At 38.0% G+C, this 16,648-nt stretch overlaps 1 protein-coding gene across 1 annotated transcript in view; it reads left to right on the forward strand.

Moving 5' to 3' along the window:
- The window catches only part of HECW2 (HECT, C2 and WW domain containing E3 ubiquitin protein ligase 2), a gene marked incomplete at its 5' end in the record, with an annotated part of 112,171 nt that overhangs the window by 54,979 nt on the left and 40,544 nt on the right, over positions 1-16,648 (forward strand). The window contains 7 exons of the mRNA XM_082001609.1: positions 210-352; positions 3,849-3,949; positions 5,458-6,786; positions 8,133-8,228; positions 11,487-11,637; positions 12,001-12,104; positions 15,678-15,802. Coding sequence (XP_081857735.1) covers positions 210-352; positions 3,849-3,949; positions 5,458-6,786; positions 8,133-8,228; positions 11,487-11,637; positions 12,001-12,104; positions 15,678-15,802 — 2,049 coding nt within the window. The remainder of the gene's footprint in view (positions 1-209; positions 353-3,848; positions 3,950-5,457; positions 6,787-8,132; positions 8,229-11,486; positions 11,638-12,000; positions 12,105-15,677; positions 15,803-16,648) is intronic.

Here is a 16,648-nt window from a genome sequence, read left to right on the forward strand (position 1 = left end):
TAAAGGAAGAGTAAAAGGGTATGGGTTTCCTGAGTTTTACATGTGCAAAAATACACTGCTTAATAAATGATGTTGACATTGTTTTGCAACGTGGAAGCTGCTGTCATCAGTCATTGCTTTTGGAGTTCACTGCACGCTAGTAGTAATTATGTACTTTTATGTGAATAAAGGTGTATTGATATGGTGTCAAATATGTTCTTTCTTTCCAGAAATATTCTTTTGTAGCACTTCTAACAGATGTCCTGGAAATTGAGGTTAAAGACAAATTTGCCAAGAGTCGTCCAATCATCAAGCGCTTTCTTGGGAAGTTAACCATACCAGTTCAGAGACTATTGGAGAGACATGCAATTGGGTAAATTAATACATTTCTTAGTGTTAACTTTTGTTGATCAGGGAGACTCAGCATCCTAGGATACTGGCACACAGCAGTGAATTTCTACTGCATCTGTAGTAAGAAATTTAGTAGCAATATTAATAGCCTATGGCCTCACTGGAGAATATCAGTGTTTCTAACCCTGTTCTGAATGCGCGTACCCATGTTTGTGTATATATAATTTGTTTTCAACTTAATTTCTTTACACAAAAAATGTCATCCTCTGGCTAGCTAATCAAGAAGCAAGGTGTTCTCACAATACAACATGATTGTGTGCAAATTTTTTAGAAGAAGCAGATTTTATTGTCTCATTTCTTTTACAGTTCAAGTATTTTCAATTATCAGTTTAATAATCAGAGATTTAATACCTGTTCAGCTAATAGGCCAGAACTGCAAGGCTGTGACTCCTTATTTTTCAGAGTGCTAGTAGTAGTACACAATTAAAATTGCCTTTTGCTATGAATAGTGCACCGATGGGACTCAAAATTCATCTGTTGTGCTGTTTTTAAAAAATTCTGTTCATTTCTTGATAGTTAACTGTTCTGGTATAACGATGCAAGTCACTGAAAAACTTTTAAGATGTTTTATACTTCATGATGGTTACTGAAGGGAAGCATAGCATAGTCAAGTGGATGATCCAGTAAGGCTTTCATATAGCCATATGCACTGAGAAGGGGCTGACACTTGATAATTAGGCACTGTGATACATTGCAGGCGTGAAGCAAAAGGCTGGAGGTCAGCAAGTGATGTAGCATTGTGTGCAAAAATGTAATTTTACACCTAAGACAAAGTCATAGTTGTACAGCATATTGTTCTGCTAAAGTCTTTTAACATGTATATCTGTATTTGACAAATTAGAAAAAATAATTCCTTGAAAGACAATGGGAGGAACTGAATTATTCAAGTGTGTTTTGTATAGGACCTAACTCAAAGTCTGCTAAAGTTAATGTGTCTCCATTAACTTCAAAAGGCCACTGGATGAGACCCATGAGAAATGATAGTGAACTAAAATGCATATATTCTTCCCTGAAAGTTTAAGAGCATAGCAAAAAAGCAGGATATAAATGACTGGCCTCCTTTTTCACAGATATCCCCACCAAAATAACAAGTTGCGTAAGTGGACAAAATCAAATTCAATTTGAAAACAGTTTTCAGCTTTAAGTTTCCAAAGTGGTGGTTACACTGGTAAGTAAAGTAAGAATAAAACTGTAAGAGTAGCTTAAAATTTTGGTGATGTCTTCTGATACAGAGTTTATTAAAACAAAACAAAACAAAAACCCAAAAAATAACTACTGCCCATCTGTTTTATAGCGGTATCCAAGAGCAGTGCAGGTGTATATACAATCTAACTCTTCTAAGAAATGCTTCATCCTTGAGTTTCAACAAATTGTGATAAGTTGAGCAAGCAGCTTTTTCTAATAAATTTGCACACTGCTATAAACTCAAAAATAGCACCGTGATACTGACTGGTTTCAAAACCTAGTTCAAGGTGTTCATTTCCAAGCTAAACCCCAGAATGTTTTTCTGCTCTGGGATTCCTGGTGCTGTGAAGTTTGGAAATTACCCATTTACTGTGTTCATCAGTTCTTGTCTGTGTTTTTTCAAACCAATATTCTGGAAGACATTTCCTGTTTTCTTCTTCATACTTCAGTTCTGTATATTATATATATCATATATTTTTAGTAAGGGCTGTATAATAAGAATATAGGTAAGTATTCCATTTGGTTTTGCCATATTGCTATTAGAAGTGACATTAAATCAGTCTTACAGATATTTTTACCTCTTCATCTAGAATTTATTTGTCGATTTACAGTTTCTGCATGCTAATAAGTTGTCAGGGTTCCTTTTTCATAAACATTGTAAAGACAGACAACATTTCACCAGAAGTTCTGCAAAGTAAAGGAGTGGTTAATATATATATGTGAAGTAGAAATGTACCAAGCGTACAGTCAACTGCTAATTCTCTTGCATTTTGTTTTTGTTCAAGCAAGTAAAACATTTGCACTTTCTTCTTCGTTTTGGTGATGTCAAGGACACTTTAAATCCTGTACTGAGTTAACATGTGAACTTGAAAAATTAGATGAACAAAGACCAAGGACTTACAGTACACCATATCCTTAACTTGTCCTTCCCTGTATTAATGATCAGTACTAATGAATGAAAAGGTGAAGTCCAGAACCAGCCACTTTTAGACAGACTAAACTAAAATTCTGCCCCACTTTTAGGTGTTGTCATAGCTCACAAGTTTGCATAACAAAATGGCCAAGTGGCTTTAAATTTCATGGAAAGTATGATAAATGAGCATGGGAATGATCTGGTATTGATTCAACTGAATCCAGAGCAGACTCTATTTATGTTGTGGCTTTACCTAATCTCAAATGGCCTGGAGTAATACAAACCTTATGTAAAAACTGTGGAAAGCTCAAATGGCAATGTTCTGAGGACACCCCAAGTCTAGATGAAGAGCTGTAGTTAGAGTACAGAGCAATGGATCTGTGACAGATCCTGGAAACACTACTGTAATAATGTGATATACTGCAGCCTATAGAGCAGTGTGGGGAGGCTGCTTTGCGTTACGTTGTCCACTCAGGACCTTTTTTGCTAAAAGCTAATGTTTGGGTACAAACTGCTGCAGCTTATTTCACTACTAACCTTGCATTTGTTTTGGTCTGTCACTTATATTGCAGTAGAGATGCTCCAAGTAAAGGAGAGGTGTTTACACCAGTATAAAATTATTTGCATAAATAATAATTTCCTATGAAAGTCTTCGGAAGCTCCCTCCTCTCCCTTCAGCTATCCCAGCTGGGCTGAGGGGGGCTGGGGCTGGGAGTTCTGGCTGTGCCTAATAAGAATATATAGCCTAGGATCTGATCCTAAGTCTCAAGCTGGTGCAAGTGCTTGAATCAAGTCTGAGTCCCACTGAATTCAATAACTCTTAACAACGTATTTGAAGTAAAATCTGAGCATTAATGGCTTTTCTAAATAGGAATGCAGAAGTGCTTTATTGAATGAGAACTGAAATGTGAAGAAACTGGGAATTTTGTATATGGTAAAAACCACAAGGGGGCAGAAGGCTTTAAAAAATTAAAAGTTTTGTTCATTGTAAAACATATTTTGGATTGGGGGAAGGAGGATGTTAGGGGAAAGGCATCCTTTGCAATTTGATTTCTTTAAGACTTAAGAGATTTAGGGATGTATAAGAATTGCTGGGTCACAATCTGTATTTGGAAATGATCAAAAGTAGTTTGTCAGGCTGTTTTATCTGTTATCTAAAGGTATTTTACACCATTGTTGGTGTTTGTGCTTTTCCATACAAGCCAGAGTATGTGGCTAATTTTAAGATTCTAATAAGATTCTAATTACCTTCTATCATGCTGACTCTTATCTGATAAGAGCTTCTGGTACAAAATTCTGGAAAAATAAAACCAGTTAAAATTATAAAAAAACCCCAACCCCAATATGTTTGTTTTTGCAGAGACCAGGTTCTTAGCTATAATCTTGGCAGAAGGCTCCCAGCTGATCATGTAAGTGGATATCTCCAATTCAAAGTGGAAATCACATCTTCTGTTCATGAAGGTGAGAATTTGTCAGTGATCTGGATCTCCAGCCAGTTGCATGGAGAGAGTTTCTATGTATCTGTTTCCAGGATTTTCTCTGAAAATGTACTTTCTCATTTGTGTACAGTGCCTCTATTACAGATTTTCCTATCGGGATTGAAGGTTTAGATACATCACGTACTGCTTTGGAGATGGTAATTCCAAAACAGCAGCACGTATCATATTGTTTTCCTATCTTGTTAGATAGATTTTTAAATGAATCTGCTTATGATTTGCATTTTATGGGATAGATTAGGTAATCAAATGCATTGTTTCTCTTCAGTCTGTAACACCTTTGGCTGAGATAAGCAGTTGCAAGTAAGATTCTACCTGTGCTCTCCTTCCCTGCTAGTGCACGTGCAGGTCACTTTGTCCTGTCCCCTTTTTACAGGACTCTGCCCTGCTTAGAACCAAGAATATCTGTTATGGTTATGAGACTACATGCTTCCATTAGGCAATTCTTTTATTTCCCTTTTTTCCTGTTCTGAAGGCAACTAGCAAAACATGGCTGCTACAGTTACATATTTATCACATTATATGTGTCTATTTACATGTTTATGATCTTAGATTCTCCTTCATTAGACTTGGTATAATCTCTTTGATAGTGAGATGTTGCTCTATCTTTTAACTTGATACGACCTTCTTGCCTTTTTTTGTGGCCATGTAGTCCTATATATCATTAATATTTTTGCTCTGTCACCATTAAAAAAAAATGCTTCTGTCATCAGTCCTGTTTGTTGCTAGGCACTCTAGTTCACAGACTTCACTGTTAAGTTTCTTGCAGACGTGTACAGACACAGCTGGATTTTTCAACTTTATGCCTGTTTAATTCCCATGTGGGCAAGTTACTATCTTACCTCTCAAATGAGATGGCTTATTTTAATTTCCCTTTTCTATGTATTACTGTAGCACATACCTAATATCTCATGAACTTTACTTCAGTAGATTCCCATTCTTTGCAGTGGAACATTCTGTGAATTAACTCAAAATAAACGTTATGTATAGAATTTGACATCTGTACACAGTTTGTGATTCCTCACATAATCTCAGATGCTGGTTTGCATGCTGCTAAGGATGTAATGACAACTGGTAGTCAGCGACTGGCTTTGTGTAAATCCTACTTTTGGATATGAGAGATATGCTGTAAGAAACTGGTTCCTTGGTTGTGAGGCTGGTTTTGTTGTCAGTTTGGCAAGATGCTTGGAAGTGCTGTGTCTTCTGAAAGCAGAATCGGAGTTCTTTAAAGTCATACTTCACACCCCTTAAATTTTCTGTATATTACAAAATAGTATAGACTTATATAGAGAAAATTCTATAATTGCTGTTATAACGCTGTAGATGTCTGTGTTTTTAATTGTATTTTTTTCCCTTTAGTTGTCTGATTGAAATAAGCAAATGTCTTGAAAGATGTGTATTTTTATATCACTTCTGTGATGCAGGCAAAGTAGGATGCATTGTGTTTCACTTTCAGTATTTGTGTTTCTGCAGATGCTTCACCAGAAACAGTTGGCACTTTGCTAGGAGTGAACTCTGTAAATGGAGACTTGGGGAGCCCTTCCGATGATGAGGACATGCCAGCAGGACATCATGATACATCCACAGTGTGTTCCAATGGTCCAGTCCTCGAGGAATCTTCTGGAGAAGCAATCCTGAGACACCCTTTGAGGACTAGTACAACTCTGGAAACGGACCAGGATGAGTTGACCTCTGGTGCTTCAAGATCATCACCTACTAGAGGTCGCCAGGACTCACTAAATGACTATCTGGATGCAATAGAACACAATAATCACCCCAGACCCGGGGCATCTGCCTGTGGTGAGCGTCCACATGGAGCCTCCCCAAAACTGAGGAGTAGCTTCCCTACTGACACAAGACTTAATGCTATGCTTCATATTGACTCAGATGAAGAGGAGCATGAGCTACATCAAGACCTGGGTTTTCCATCTTCCTTGGAAGACGATGGTGGTTTAGTAATGCTTAATGGTGCTACAAGAAATGTTGAAAGAAATGGTTTAAATTACTCATCAGATCAGGCAATGCAAGGGCCTGCAGAGAATGAAAATGTTTCAGCCTCTGAAGCTCCTGTGCCATCAACTGATGACCAGCAAGAGACTCTCCCAGAGCTTCCACTATCAAGAGGTGAAAGCCTGCAAGGTTCTCAAAGTGAAGCACTAGCAGACCAGGCTAGTGAGTCGTGTCCTGCTCAGGAGGCAGAGCAGCCTCCTAGCAGTGCAGATGCAGGAGCTGCTGATGCTGCTGCTGGGAGCAAAAGGGGTGTTAGTGAAACGGAATCCATTGATCAAGGGTCTGAACCTTCCCAGATGTCATCAGAAACAGAGCAGAGTGATCCTGCTCGCACGGAAAGCGTCAGTGAGGCTAGTACCCGGCCAGAAGGGGAGAGTGACGTGGAAGGGGCAGACAGTTCTTGCAATGAAAGTGCAACTGTGCGACGTTCCTCAGTTGAAATGCGTTGTTCTTCTTTTGAAGGTGCCAGGTTTCCTGAGACTCCAGCCTTTTCTTCTCAGGATGAGGAAGAGGGAGCTTGTGCCACCAATGTGGCTAGAATTGAGCCAGGTGCTGAAACACAGGACACTGCAAGTACTTCTGGTTCTCTACCTGCGGTACAGTTACCTCTGGAGGAAGTACAGGAGGCTGAGGCAGGTGAATTACAAGACCAAGAGGAAGCAGAAGAAATCTGGCAAAGAAGAAGAAGCCTGCAGGCGGCAGCTGCCAATAACCAGTCTCAGGATGAAGAAACAGAAGGAGCCCAAGCAGCTTGTGAGGGTGCCACAGCACAGGTTGAAGGAGCTACTGGAGGTAACAACTGCACTTTCTGAAGTGACCTTTCTGCAGCCAGTTAAAATTATTTTAAAAATTAACATCTGAAAACTTAAGATCTTCATTTCTCATTGTCTTTCAAGATTTTTTTGGTTGTTGTTCCGCTTGAGATTTGTTCCCTTCTTCAAGAGACTCTTAGGGTTTTTGATTTAACAAAGAATCAAAACTGAAATACCCAAGACATGTTATTTTGAAATTGGATATATTTTAATTCTTGAGTAGTGAGAAGGAGGGTGAAGAGGAGGAATCCACATATTACCCTGCTTGACAATCAAAATGGTTATGGGGGGGAAATAATCCCAGAACTATAAAATGCAAACTAGAATTTCTATTTGGGTCTTTTCTCTGGTGTGTTTATGGGGGGAAGAACATAAACACATATACTAGCATTAAAACATAAGGGTAATCAAAAGAAAGAGGAGAAAAAAAAAAATGTTTTTTAGTCACACTTTAGGCTGTTTATCTTCCCTTTCCCAGTCCCTTATCTGTGTAGACACATCCTAGCACAGCTGGGACCATGGAAGGAGAGGAATGTGTTACTGAAGTTAACACTGTAAAACTCTTACCAATTGCAAAATTGTTTTAACAGTTGAGAATTTTGTGTCTTACTAAAATCACCAAAAGTAGAAATGTATCCCTAACAGATTGTTTTCAAGTACATTTCACAATGAATTATCTGTTTGATTTCTTCAGGGATTGAAGTGGATCCAATCAAGCGGGTGCAATCAAACTAGATTTCTGGAGGGGTCTTTTTCATAACATTTCAAAAGTTTTGGGATCTATTAATTTCTTCTCTTCATAAACAGCTCTTTGATTTGGAAAGAATAATTTGGCATTTATTTCCAATACTGTCAGTATGTTCTTTTACATAATTTTCTACATGTTTGGGACTCTCTTTTTATTAGGTGTCAGGTTGCACTGTGTTTTGCAGATCATTGTGGCTGCAGCAAGGAAGGTCAATGGAGACTTTCATCTCCAACTCTTACAGCAGGTGGCCAGGTGAAACTTTGCCCTTGTCCCTTGCTGCGATATGGCTCAGGCACATGCTGTTGTTTCTGTGCCCTGGCTTCCACTGGTCACAGGTAGATGTGGCATGTCCTAAGAGGTGACATTTTCAGGCCAAGGACTGCAGCGCATCCCAGAGAAATCGCTTGCCCAGAACTGTAGACATAACTTACTTTGCCCCCCAAAACAGATGACTATTGGATACATCCTAAAATATCGTAGTCCTGCAGAAGCTTTAGCATGTGTTGTTCACTTCAGAGGCAACTCTAGGGCTTCCCCACACTGACTGAAAAAATAATTTTGGGGCATTTTGATTCCAGGTTCTCAAGCCAATGGCCATCAGCCCTTGAGGTCACTGCCTTCGGTACGTCAGGATGTTAGCCGGTACCAGAGAGTGGATGAGGCTCTACCACCAAGTGAGGTTCTTCATACTTTAATTGGGGGATAGGCTACCTGGATCTCATTACTGAGATCTCAATGCATTTATTTTTTAAATGTGAGAACTGAGAATGAACAGCTGACAAGTTCTAAGTGAGGAGTGATGATGATGAAGTCTAGTGCTGTTCTGTAAAAGGCATGTGCTCAGTCTGCAAACTATCAGGGTGTGTTATGATTATTACACCTGGTGTCTTACAGACTTGCTAAGTGACATTTGCAGAGAAGCAGCAAGGCATGGTGCTGCCTTCTCAGTATGCAGTGCACATAGGTAGGGAGGTGAGGCGATATACTATATGAGGCCTTGGAGGGAAAGATAGCAAGCACTCCGAAATCTCCGAATACTTCTTGTATGGTGACGATTTACAAAGAAATATGTAACATCTTTATTCTCCGCAGATTATGCGAAAGGTGTCTGTGTTTTTCTTGCATTTTTTGAGGCAGAGTGAAGACTTCTTGAATTAAAATAAACCTAGGTATTAAGCAACAGTTACATGAGCCTAAATTGACAGATAAATTGTAATTGCTGTAATACGTATGAAAAATACATTGCTCCCAATTGTTGGGCTGATTCACTTGCTTAAACTTGGGACAGTGAAAAATCTATTCAGTATTAGATATTTAAAGAAAGAAGACAGGACCAAAAGAGAGCTATACAGCTAATAGGCAGACATTACTTTAAAACAAACAAGCAAAAAAAAGTTAAATTCAGACCCACTGAAGTCTGCGGCAAAGCTCTATTATTCTAAAGGAGTCAGGAGTTCAGATATTTAGTGTAAAATGAATAGATCTTTATTTCACAGTATGGAATGGGACTGTGTGTGCCCTGTAATTGGAGAGGGTAACTGGAAGGAATCTGACAGAAGGTATAACTATGTATTGGAAAGCCAGGGTGATGAGAAGGTTAGGTTTTGCTCCCTGCTGCTTCTGTCATAATCAGTGCATATAACAAATTAGTCCTGAGTGCAGATCCTAAAGTTAATTAACTGCCTCCTCAATAAACCAGTATAATATTTTTTACAAAATTGTGCCTGGGAGATGTATATGTATCTTATCATTTTTCATACTGAAAAAGACAGAGACCATTATGGGAAATACTCAGAGATCAGGTGTAATAAATGAGAAATGCATAGAGATAGCTTTTATAGTACCATGGTTTATACATAGATTGCTTTTTATGTTTCAGAAGCAAACTATACATTACAATAACTACTTGGAAAAACTATGGAATGTTAATGGAAAAGGTCTGGCTGTGTGGTATTCTGATATTTCTGACATTTGCTGTGTTTTTACACAGTCATGCATGGGCATGCATATACACATGCTTTACAATCAAAGCCCAATGCAATCTTTATGTGGCTCATTCATTTGCTAATGTGAATAAAATTTTAAATATTAATTGTTGCCTAGATTCAGTTTTTTCTCCAAAGCTGTGCTTTCAATATGTAACAGTTTTAATATTTTAATAGTGAAAAATTAGAGAAAATATTTAGAATAGGATTTTGAGTTATAAACTGTAATTTCTTTGTAATTTGGGTTGTATTCTATTTGTTGTTTCACCACAATCAGAAACTAAGAAAGAAAAATACGTGTATTTCTTTCAGTTGTGTGTAGGTTAAGTTAAAGAACAAGAGAAAGAATTGTAATGTTCATATAGTATTTCTGCCTATAACATGCAACATTGTGCTCCGATTCATTGGGAAAAATCATCAAATAAGCTTGACCACACAACCTTGATTAATTACAATTTTGCAGTTCAGCAAGCTAAGTTCATTGTAACACATTTGACTAACAACAATTTGACTAATGGAAGGTATCCTTGTCCATCACAACACTGATGCAGATGCTTTACTTTAAACACTTGGACAATAGCTTCTAAACTGGTATATTTAAAATTGAATGCAGGTAAAAATGCTTTTCTTCTGCAAGACCATGTTACAGAAATGGTGACTGTGTGTCAGAATTGGCCATATAATCGCCACAAGGAAAATGTCAACTATTATGCAGTAGTTTAGGTTTTGACATTTAAGCAGAATAATGAATTCACAAATTTAAACTGTTCTTTTTTCGTTTGTTTTTCTCAATGAACAATTCTGTCCTTCCTGGAATACTTACATGTTTTATTTTATTTACAAACTCTGGTTAAAAACTTGGTTTTTAAAATGTTACTGCGGTAAGTGATGTTCCCTGGCTTTGAAATACAGAAAGTCTTTTCCAGAAACCTTATGAGCTTTCAAAGATTGTTTTTCAACTGATGTGATAAATGGTTTGCATGTTTTCTGCAGTTGCTTGTGCCCAAGAATCAGGCATACCTGTTTCTCTCTATATAATATTTTAATATTTTTTAATTATTATGTGGCCCCCAGCCACAGTGTTGTGATACCTTGCTCATTTCCTAACCACTTATTAAGCAGACAGTGTTTCTGACCCAAAAATCTTATGAACTAAGGCTTAGGTGTTGTGATGCACCTGTTTTTTGCTGAGCACTGAGAAGCCAGATGTGGTTGGGGAAAGGTCCCAGCACCTTCATCTCTGCTCTCCTGGTGTATCTCCATGGTTTAGACTTCTCACATTGTAGCTTGTGTTGCAAAACGCGGTGGACAGCATTACAGTTACTGCTTGCACAAGAAGTTGCATTTGCTGTGATATTTGCAGGATCAGCAATTCTGGAACTTGTGTTTAGTATATGAAAGAGTTTGGTTGTTATAATTGTCTATCTTCTCTGGCAGGTCTGCTTACCTTTAACACAGGTCCATGTAAACCCAGGAGAAGCGCTGGGATCTGTTTTATTACTGTTGCTACTAGCTGGGGAAAAAGTGACAAGTGTCAAACTTTGCAGGATTTTTGGTACTTATCCGTTGTTCTTTTGAACTGGAAATAATCCTCAGAGATAGGATCTTGAATTACTTCAGTCCAAGAGAATTAGACTAAGTATCCTGACTTTTTTTTTTTTTCCTGGGACATTTACTGGTTTAGGGGGAGATAGAATAGAGAAGGGAATAGAAATTATTAGATACGGATTCTGCAGAACCTTAGCTACAGGGGGGAATTTGATTTATGGGATAAAATAGGGAAAAGCCAAGTCTCTTAACCTTTCAGTGAGAAAGTTCTGTGCCAAAGTAATCCTGTGAAAGAGAAACAGCAACTTGGAACAATAGATTCAGCTACAAAAGCAATAGAGCTAAAATAAATAAACAAACCCACCCCTCCATAGTTCACAGTATTTTATTGCTACTTAGACTGGGAGGCTCGAATTGACAGCCATGGACGGATTTTTTATGTGGATCACGTGAACAGGACAACAACATGGCAGCGACCCACAGCCCCCCCAGCCCTCCAGATTCTCCAGAGGTCAAATTCTATACAGCAAATGGAACAGCTGAATCGCCGGTAAGAATTACCCTTGTTGTTTGTGAATTGTGTACTTGCAAAACTGCATTCACCATTCTGAGTATGAAGTCAGGGTCACAGTTGCTACTGCAGCTGGCTGTACATGTTTATTTTCATGTGGCTGTCCCTTTTAATCTGCATGTCAGATTCTAGGGCTTTTGTATTCCACCTGTGTTCATCAGCTATGTGGCTAACAAAAATAATCTGATAATGGTTTTCAGAAATTCAAAAGGCTACTAATACAGAAATTGGAGGTTGATGTATATTAGCCTACATGGCAGAAAAGAGGGGCAAGCTTTCTCGGAGCCAGAATTGGATCATAGTTACCATATACTATATATAAGCCCATTTTTCTAACCCTAGGTACCAGAGCATCCGAAGAACAATGACTAACGATAGGCCTGAAGAGCATACAAATGCCGTGGATGGAGCTGGAGAGGAAACGGACTTTCACCATTCTAATGCAGGTTAACAAAAAAAGACTTCTTTCCCTTGCCCCGCCTCTAAAGGGAGCACTCATCTCATAGACGATTTAATGAGAGTGACACAAGGCAGAACCTAACTTCTGCCCCTGAAAGTCTGGGTGAAAATGAAACCATTCGTTTTCATTGCTGTCTAGTTTTTGAAGATCATGGCTCAGCCTGTTCAATACGTTAAGGAGATAGATGAATGTGAGATTTGGAGCGTTTTTCTGTCAATATCTGACTGGGTAAAAATACAGGCAGGACATTTGCAGTGAAAAAATATAAAATTGTATGGCCTGGGTTACAGATATTTTGAATCTGCTACTGCATTTTGAAATGGTAGATTATAGGACTAGAAAGGGCAGTCATCTGCTTCATCTCTGAGCTGAAGATAGATAGGTTGAGCTGTACCTAAACTGTACTTGCTAAATGCAATCTTATGTGTTCTTACAACATGTTCTTCAGTCGATGGACATGCTGTAACTTTGTTAGTCTACTCATACAGTTTGTCTTCTAAAATATTCTTAAATCCGTCTGTCTTTCCTCGAGGCTTGTGTTTTTAGATCTCAGATTATTTTGTTGGCCTACTCTGTATCGTCTGCATTTGGTCTACAGCTTCTGAGGAATATTTCAGAACATTAAATAAAGCTATGACTCTGCTGTACTGAAGAGATTGCGTAAATGTCACAGCTTACGTACAGCACTCCTTGTACATTCCTGCAGAATTACTACTTTTTTTTTTTTTTTCTGGTAGTTTGACATTAACCACGAGTCTTCAGTCTTTGTTCTGCTAAAATCAGGTCCAGACTCTTGTGTGCAGATCTTTGGCACAAATGTCTATTTTACATCTGGTGTTTATGCAGTTGATTATCCCTACCTGCATACAGGTCTTTGCACTTTTCTAATGTGTTACTATGGTTTTGAATCTTGTCCATCCTGCTGTCCATGTACTGCAGCATCTCCTAGTTGGAACAAGTTCTGACCTCCCTATCCAGTCATTAATAGAAATAATGAATAGGACCAGACCCAGACAGATCTCAGTGAAACATCGCTTGGTGTACTCTTTTTGTTTGACATAAATCATAACTGCTCTTCAGTACATTTTTGAAAACTGCTGCATACCCCTCCAGGTGTTTTCATCTGTTTCAGGTCATTTTCTCCCTCAGCATGATTCTGAGAGTATTATGTATATGTTGTTAAAGGCCTTATTAACATCAAAATACGTGGCCTTTACACCACTCGAGTACTAGAAAAGAGTTTAGTTTGCTATGATTCATTCTTCAGAGATCCTGGTTGATTGTGTTTCTCTACCTTGCTGTCATCTTGTTGCTTTCAGTAGTTTGACAATTAGTTCATGTGTCTTTCTAAGAATAGAAAATACGTCAACTACAGTTTCCTTCATCCTTTTTTTACCTGTTCTTAAAAATTGATATAATATTTATGCCTTTTCTTCTGAGAATTCCTTCAGACCTCTGAAATAACCACCAATGTCTCAGAGATTGCTTCACCTAGTTTCCCAAATGTTCTAGAGTACGTTTTATCAAACTCAAAACGTTTGAAAATACCTGATTTGCACCACAGCCTTTAACCTGCTCTTTACCTATTGTAGCCTAAGAAGAAAGTTCTTTCTTCCTCTGTTTTTTAGTTCTTCTGGTTTTCTGGTCGGTGTTAATTTTTTGAATGAAGACAGAAGGAAAGATCTTTTTTAATGAGCTCTAAACGTCATCACTAGTTTTGCATCTTGCAGAGCAGTTCTCTCCTAGTCATCTTCCTACTACTAATTTACTAATACATTTATGAAGTGAGTTTGTTACCCATCCAGTCCCTTGTGTAGTTGTGTGCTACTATGTGCTTTGTCTTTGTCTCTAGATGGCTCTTGATACTCTCTTACAATACGCTTGCCTAAATTAATCTAATACCCAAGCAAGGCCACCCTTCCTTGAGTTTCAAGTCATTGTAGATCTTGTGGTTTAGCCCAGCGCTCCCTGCATATTTTTTTCTTTACTTCTGCCTTAGTCTTTTCCTTTTCTACCTTTGTGCACATTCATGTGCAGCTAGATGGTGAGTTTTGCTGTAAATAAATCAGTTTAAAGCAAATTCAGGCTAAACCCTAATCAGCAAGTTCAGATGAATAATCTTTTTATAAATCAAATTCATAACCCTCTAAACTGCAGGAAAGACCCACGTGGTGACACATTCGGGTTTCCAGATTATGACAGTGGACTTATCTGTAGCACGCCACAGCATCTTCCCAGGTGTGAGAAGTGACTGGTGTACACCGAAGTTTTGTACCAATATAGAGTTGACGTGCAACCGCGGTGCAGGCCTGGAAGGCACTCCCAGCCCAGTTATTCAGGCGTAGCTTCAGGGGTCTTTATGTTACACTGCTGTCGCTCCACAGACATGCCTCCTGTGGGAGGGCTTGGGGTCTATGGTTTAAGTGTCTCTAAAAATCCTCTTTTTCATTTACTTTTCCTTTACTTTTTACCCTTCCATTTTCTGGTTTCCTCTCATCCTCAGAATAATCATCTTTATTTCCCCCATTCCCTTTTTTCCATAAAGTTTACCCATCCATATTTAGAATTTTACTCTGTTCTTTTCCTCCTCTTTTTTTTATGTCTTCTTACTTTTCCCTCAGTTTAGAATCTCCTTTGCTGACTCCCTTCTCCTTTTTCTGCCTGTGGGATATTCTTTGATACCCATTGTAGCTGTGTTCTACATGATTAATGTCCATTTGATGGGAAGTGTGCAAATACTGCAATATATAAAAGAAAGAAACTGTGAAATGTAGAAGATGGCTTACATTTCAGAGTAAAATCACTGCTGACCCAATCTGAATTTGCAATTCTTCATTTACCTTAAAATATGCATCCAGATGTCCTGTTGATTTTCAAAGATAATTAGGGGCAACAGTTTTAACATTGTAGCAAACACCACTCCCAATAATATTTTCAGTGCCTGATGCTGTTGAAAAATCAGTGCACTTCTAAGTTGCTAGGAGAAGACCCAAATGTTTACTGAAAGTTGAAACTTGAAAGGTGCTTCCTTGGCAACCTGTTTCTTATTTATATAAGCTGGTTAAATATTGTGTCAGGATCAGAGCGGTGTTAATAGCAGGTTTTTTCGTTGTGTTTTTTTGTGGTTTTTTTTTTTAAAGGAGGAATGAAACATTTTTAAGTGTACAATGACTTTTATATCCATTAGTTAGCACTTAAAAAATAACTTAGCTACATACAGCTACAGTGTAGAAATGCAAGTGTGCCAGAGGGACCTTCTTGCATCTTATACACAAGCACATGTTTGGTAACTCAAATAATTTGATGTGATTTTTTAAAAATGATTGTTCACCAAAAGCAAAAATTAAAAGTTACTAACTAATATTGTGATATTTTCAGGAACTTCAGTGCTGTGTTAGAAGTAATTCAAGTACACTTATGCGAAGAATACTTAATAAATCTGAAATAAATGTATACCTAGTGCTTTCTTGCTTGTGCGACTCATATCGATATAGTTGTTTGCAGTGATGTTTTGGTAATGATTATTACTGGAAGTCTTTGTCATTCACTTTGCTGTTAGATTTTCGAAGAGAGAATGTGCTGCCTCACTCTACCTCCAGATCCAGACTTACTTTATTGCTCCAGTCTCCCCCTGTGAAATTCCTTATCAGCCCAGAGTTCTTTACAGTACTGCATTCTAACCCTGTGAGTACAGTGTCTACAGCTGAAAGACTTTCATAAATAAGTGCTTATAAATACAGTTGGCTTGCCTACAAAGATATTGCTCAGTGTTCGATGCCAAGATATTTTTAGTACATAAGGAGGCTGGATAAATTCAAACACTTACCATCATTCCTTGCAATTGGTGGACTGTCAGAGTTGTCCTAGTTGGTGTTATAGCTTCTACAGTTCTTACTTTTCACTCAATTCTTCATCTGTCTTATGATACAAAACTCGTTTGTTTATTGAAGTACTGGCTTTCTTACTGTGCTTTGCAGAGGGTGAGATACAATTCTGAGAATGAAAATTATGCTTATTTTTTAAGAGCACTTTGCTGCTTATGGGATAATTTATTTCCCAGGTTGCCTGGTTTGTATCAAAATGTATTAGAGGTCACACTGAGCAAAAAAAGCATCATAATATATATTTTCCTTTTCTGTTTTGCCTGTTCTTCAGTGTTGCTTCTTATATAGTTTTTTTTTTTTTTAAATATTTCTTCTCTGTGTAATGGGCAGTATAGTGTAAACAGAAGTAATGGAATGAATAACTTGTCTGCAAGCATACTTGATAATAAATTAGTGGGTTTTTTTAATTACTGGTCAGTGCTATTTTGGTTTTGAAATACATGCATGCTTGTTTGTATCTGAATAACTCTGCTTAGCTTGCATAGCTTTATCTTGAATATATGAAATAGGATGGAGGTAGATAAGACCTCTGGACAGGGAGTAGAGGTTTAGGGGCACAGAGTGATTTAGATAGCAGCAGAGTGCAATAGGAGGGCCTATGTCTTTGCTTCTGTCTATTGCTGATGCTGAGAGAAAGACCTGGTTT

This window comes from Phaethon aethereus (assembly GCF_964289735.1).
Source record: "Phaethon aethereus genome assembly, chromosome: 6".
Classification (NCBI taxonomy): domain Eukaryota; kingdom Metazoa; phylum Chordata; class Aves; order Phaethontiformes; family Phaethontidae; genus Phaethon; species Phaethon aethereus.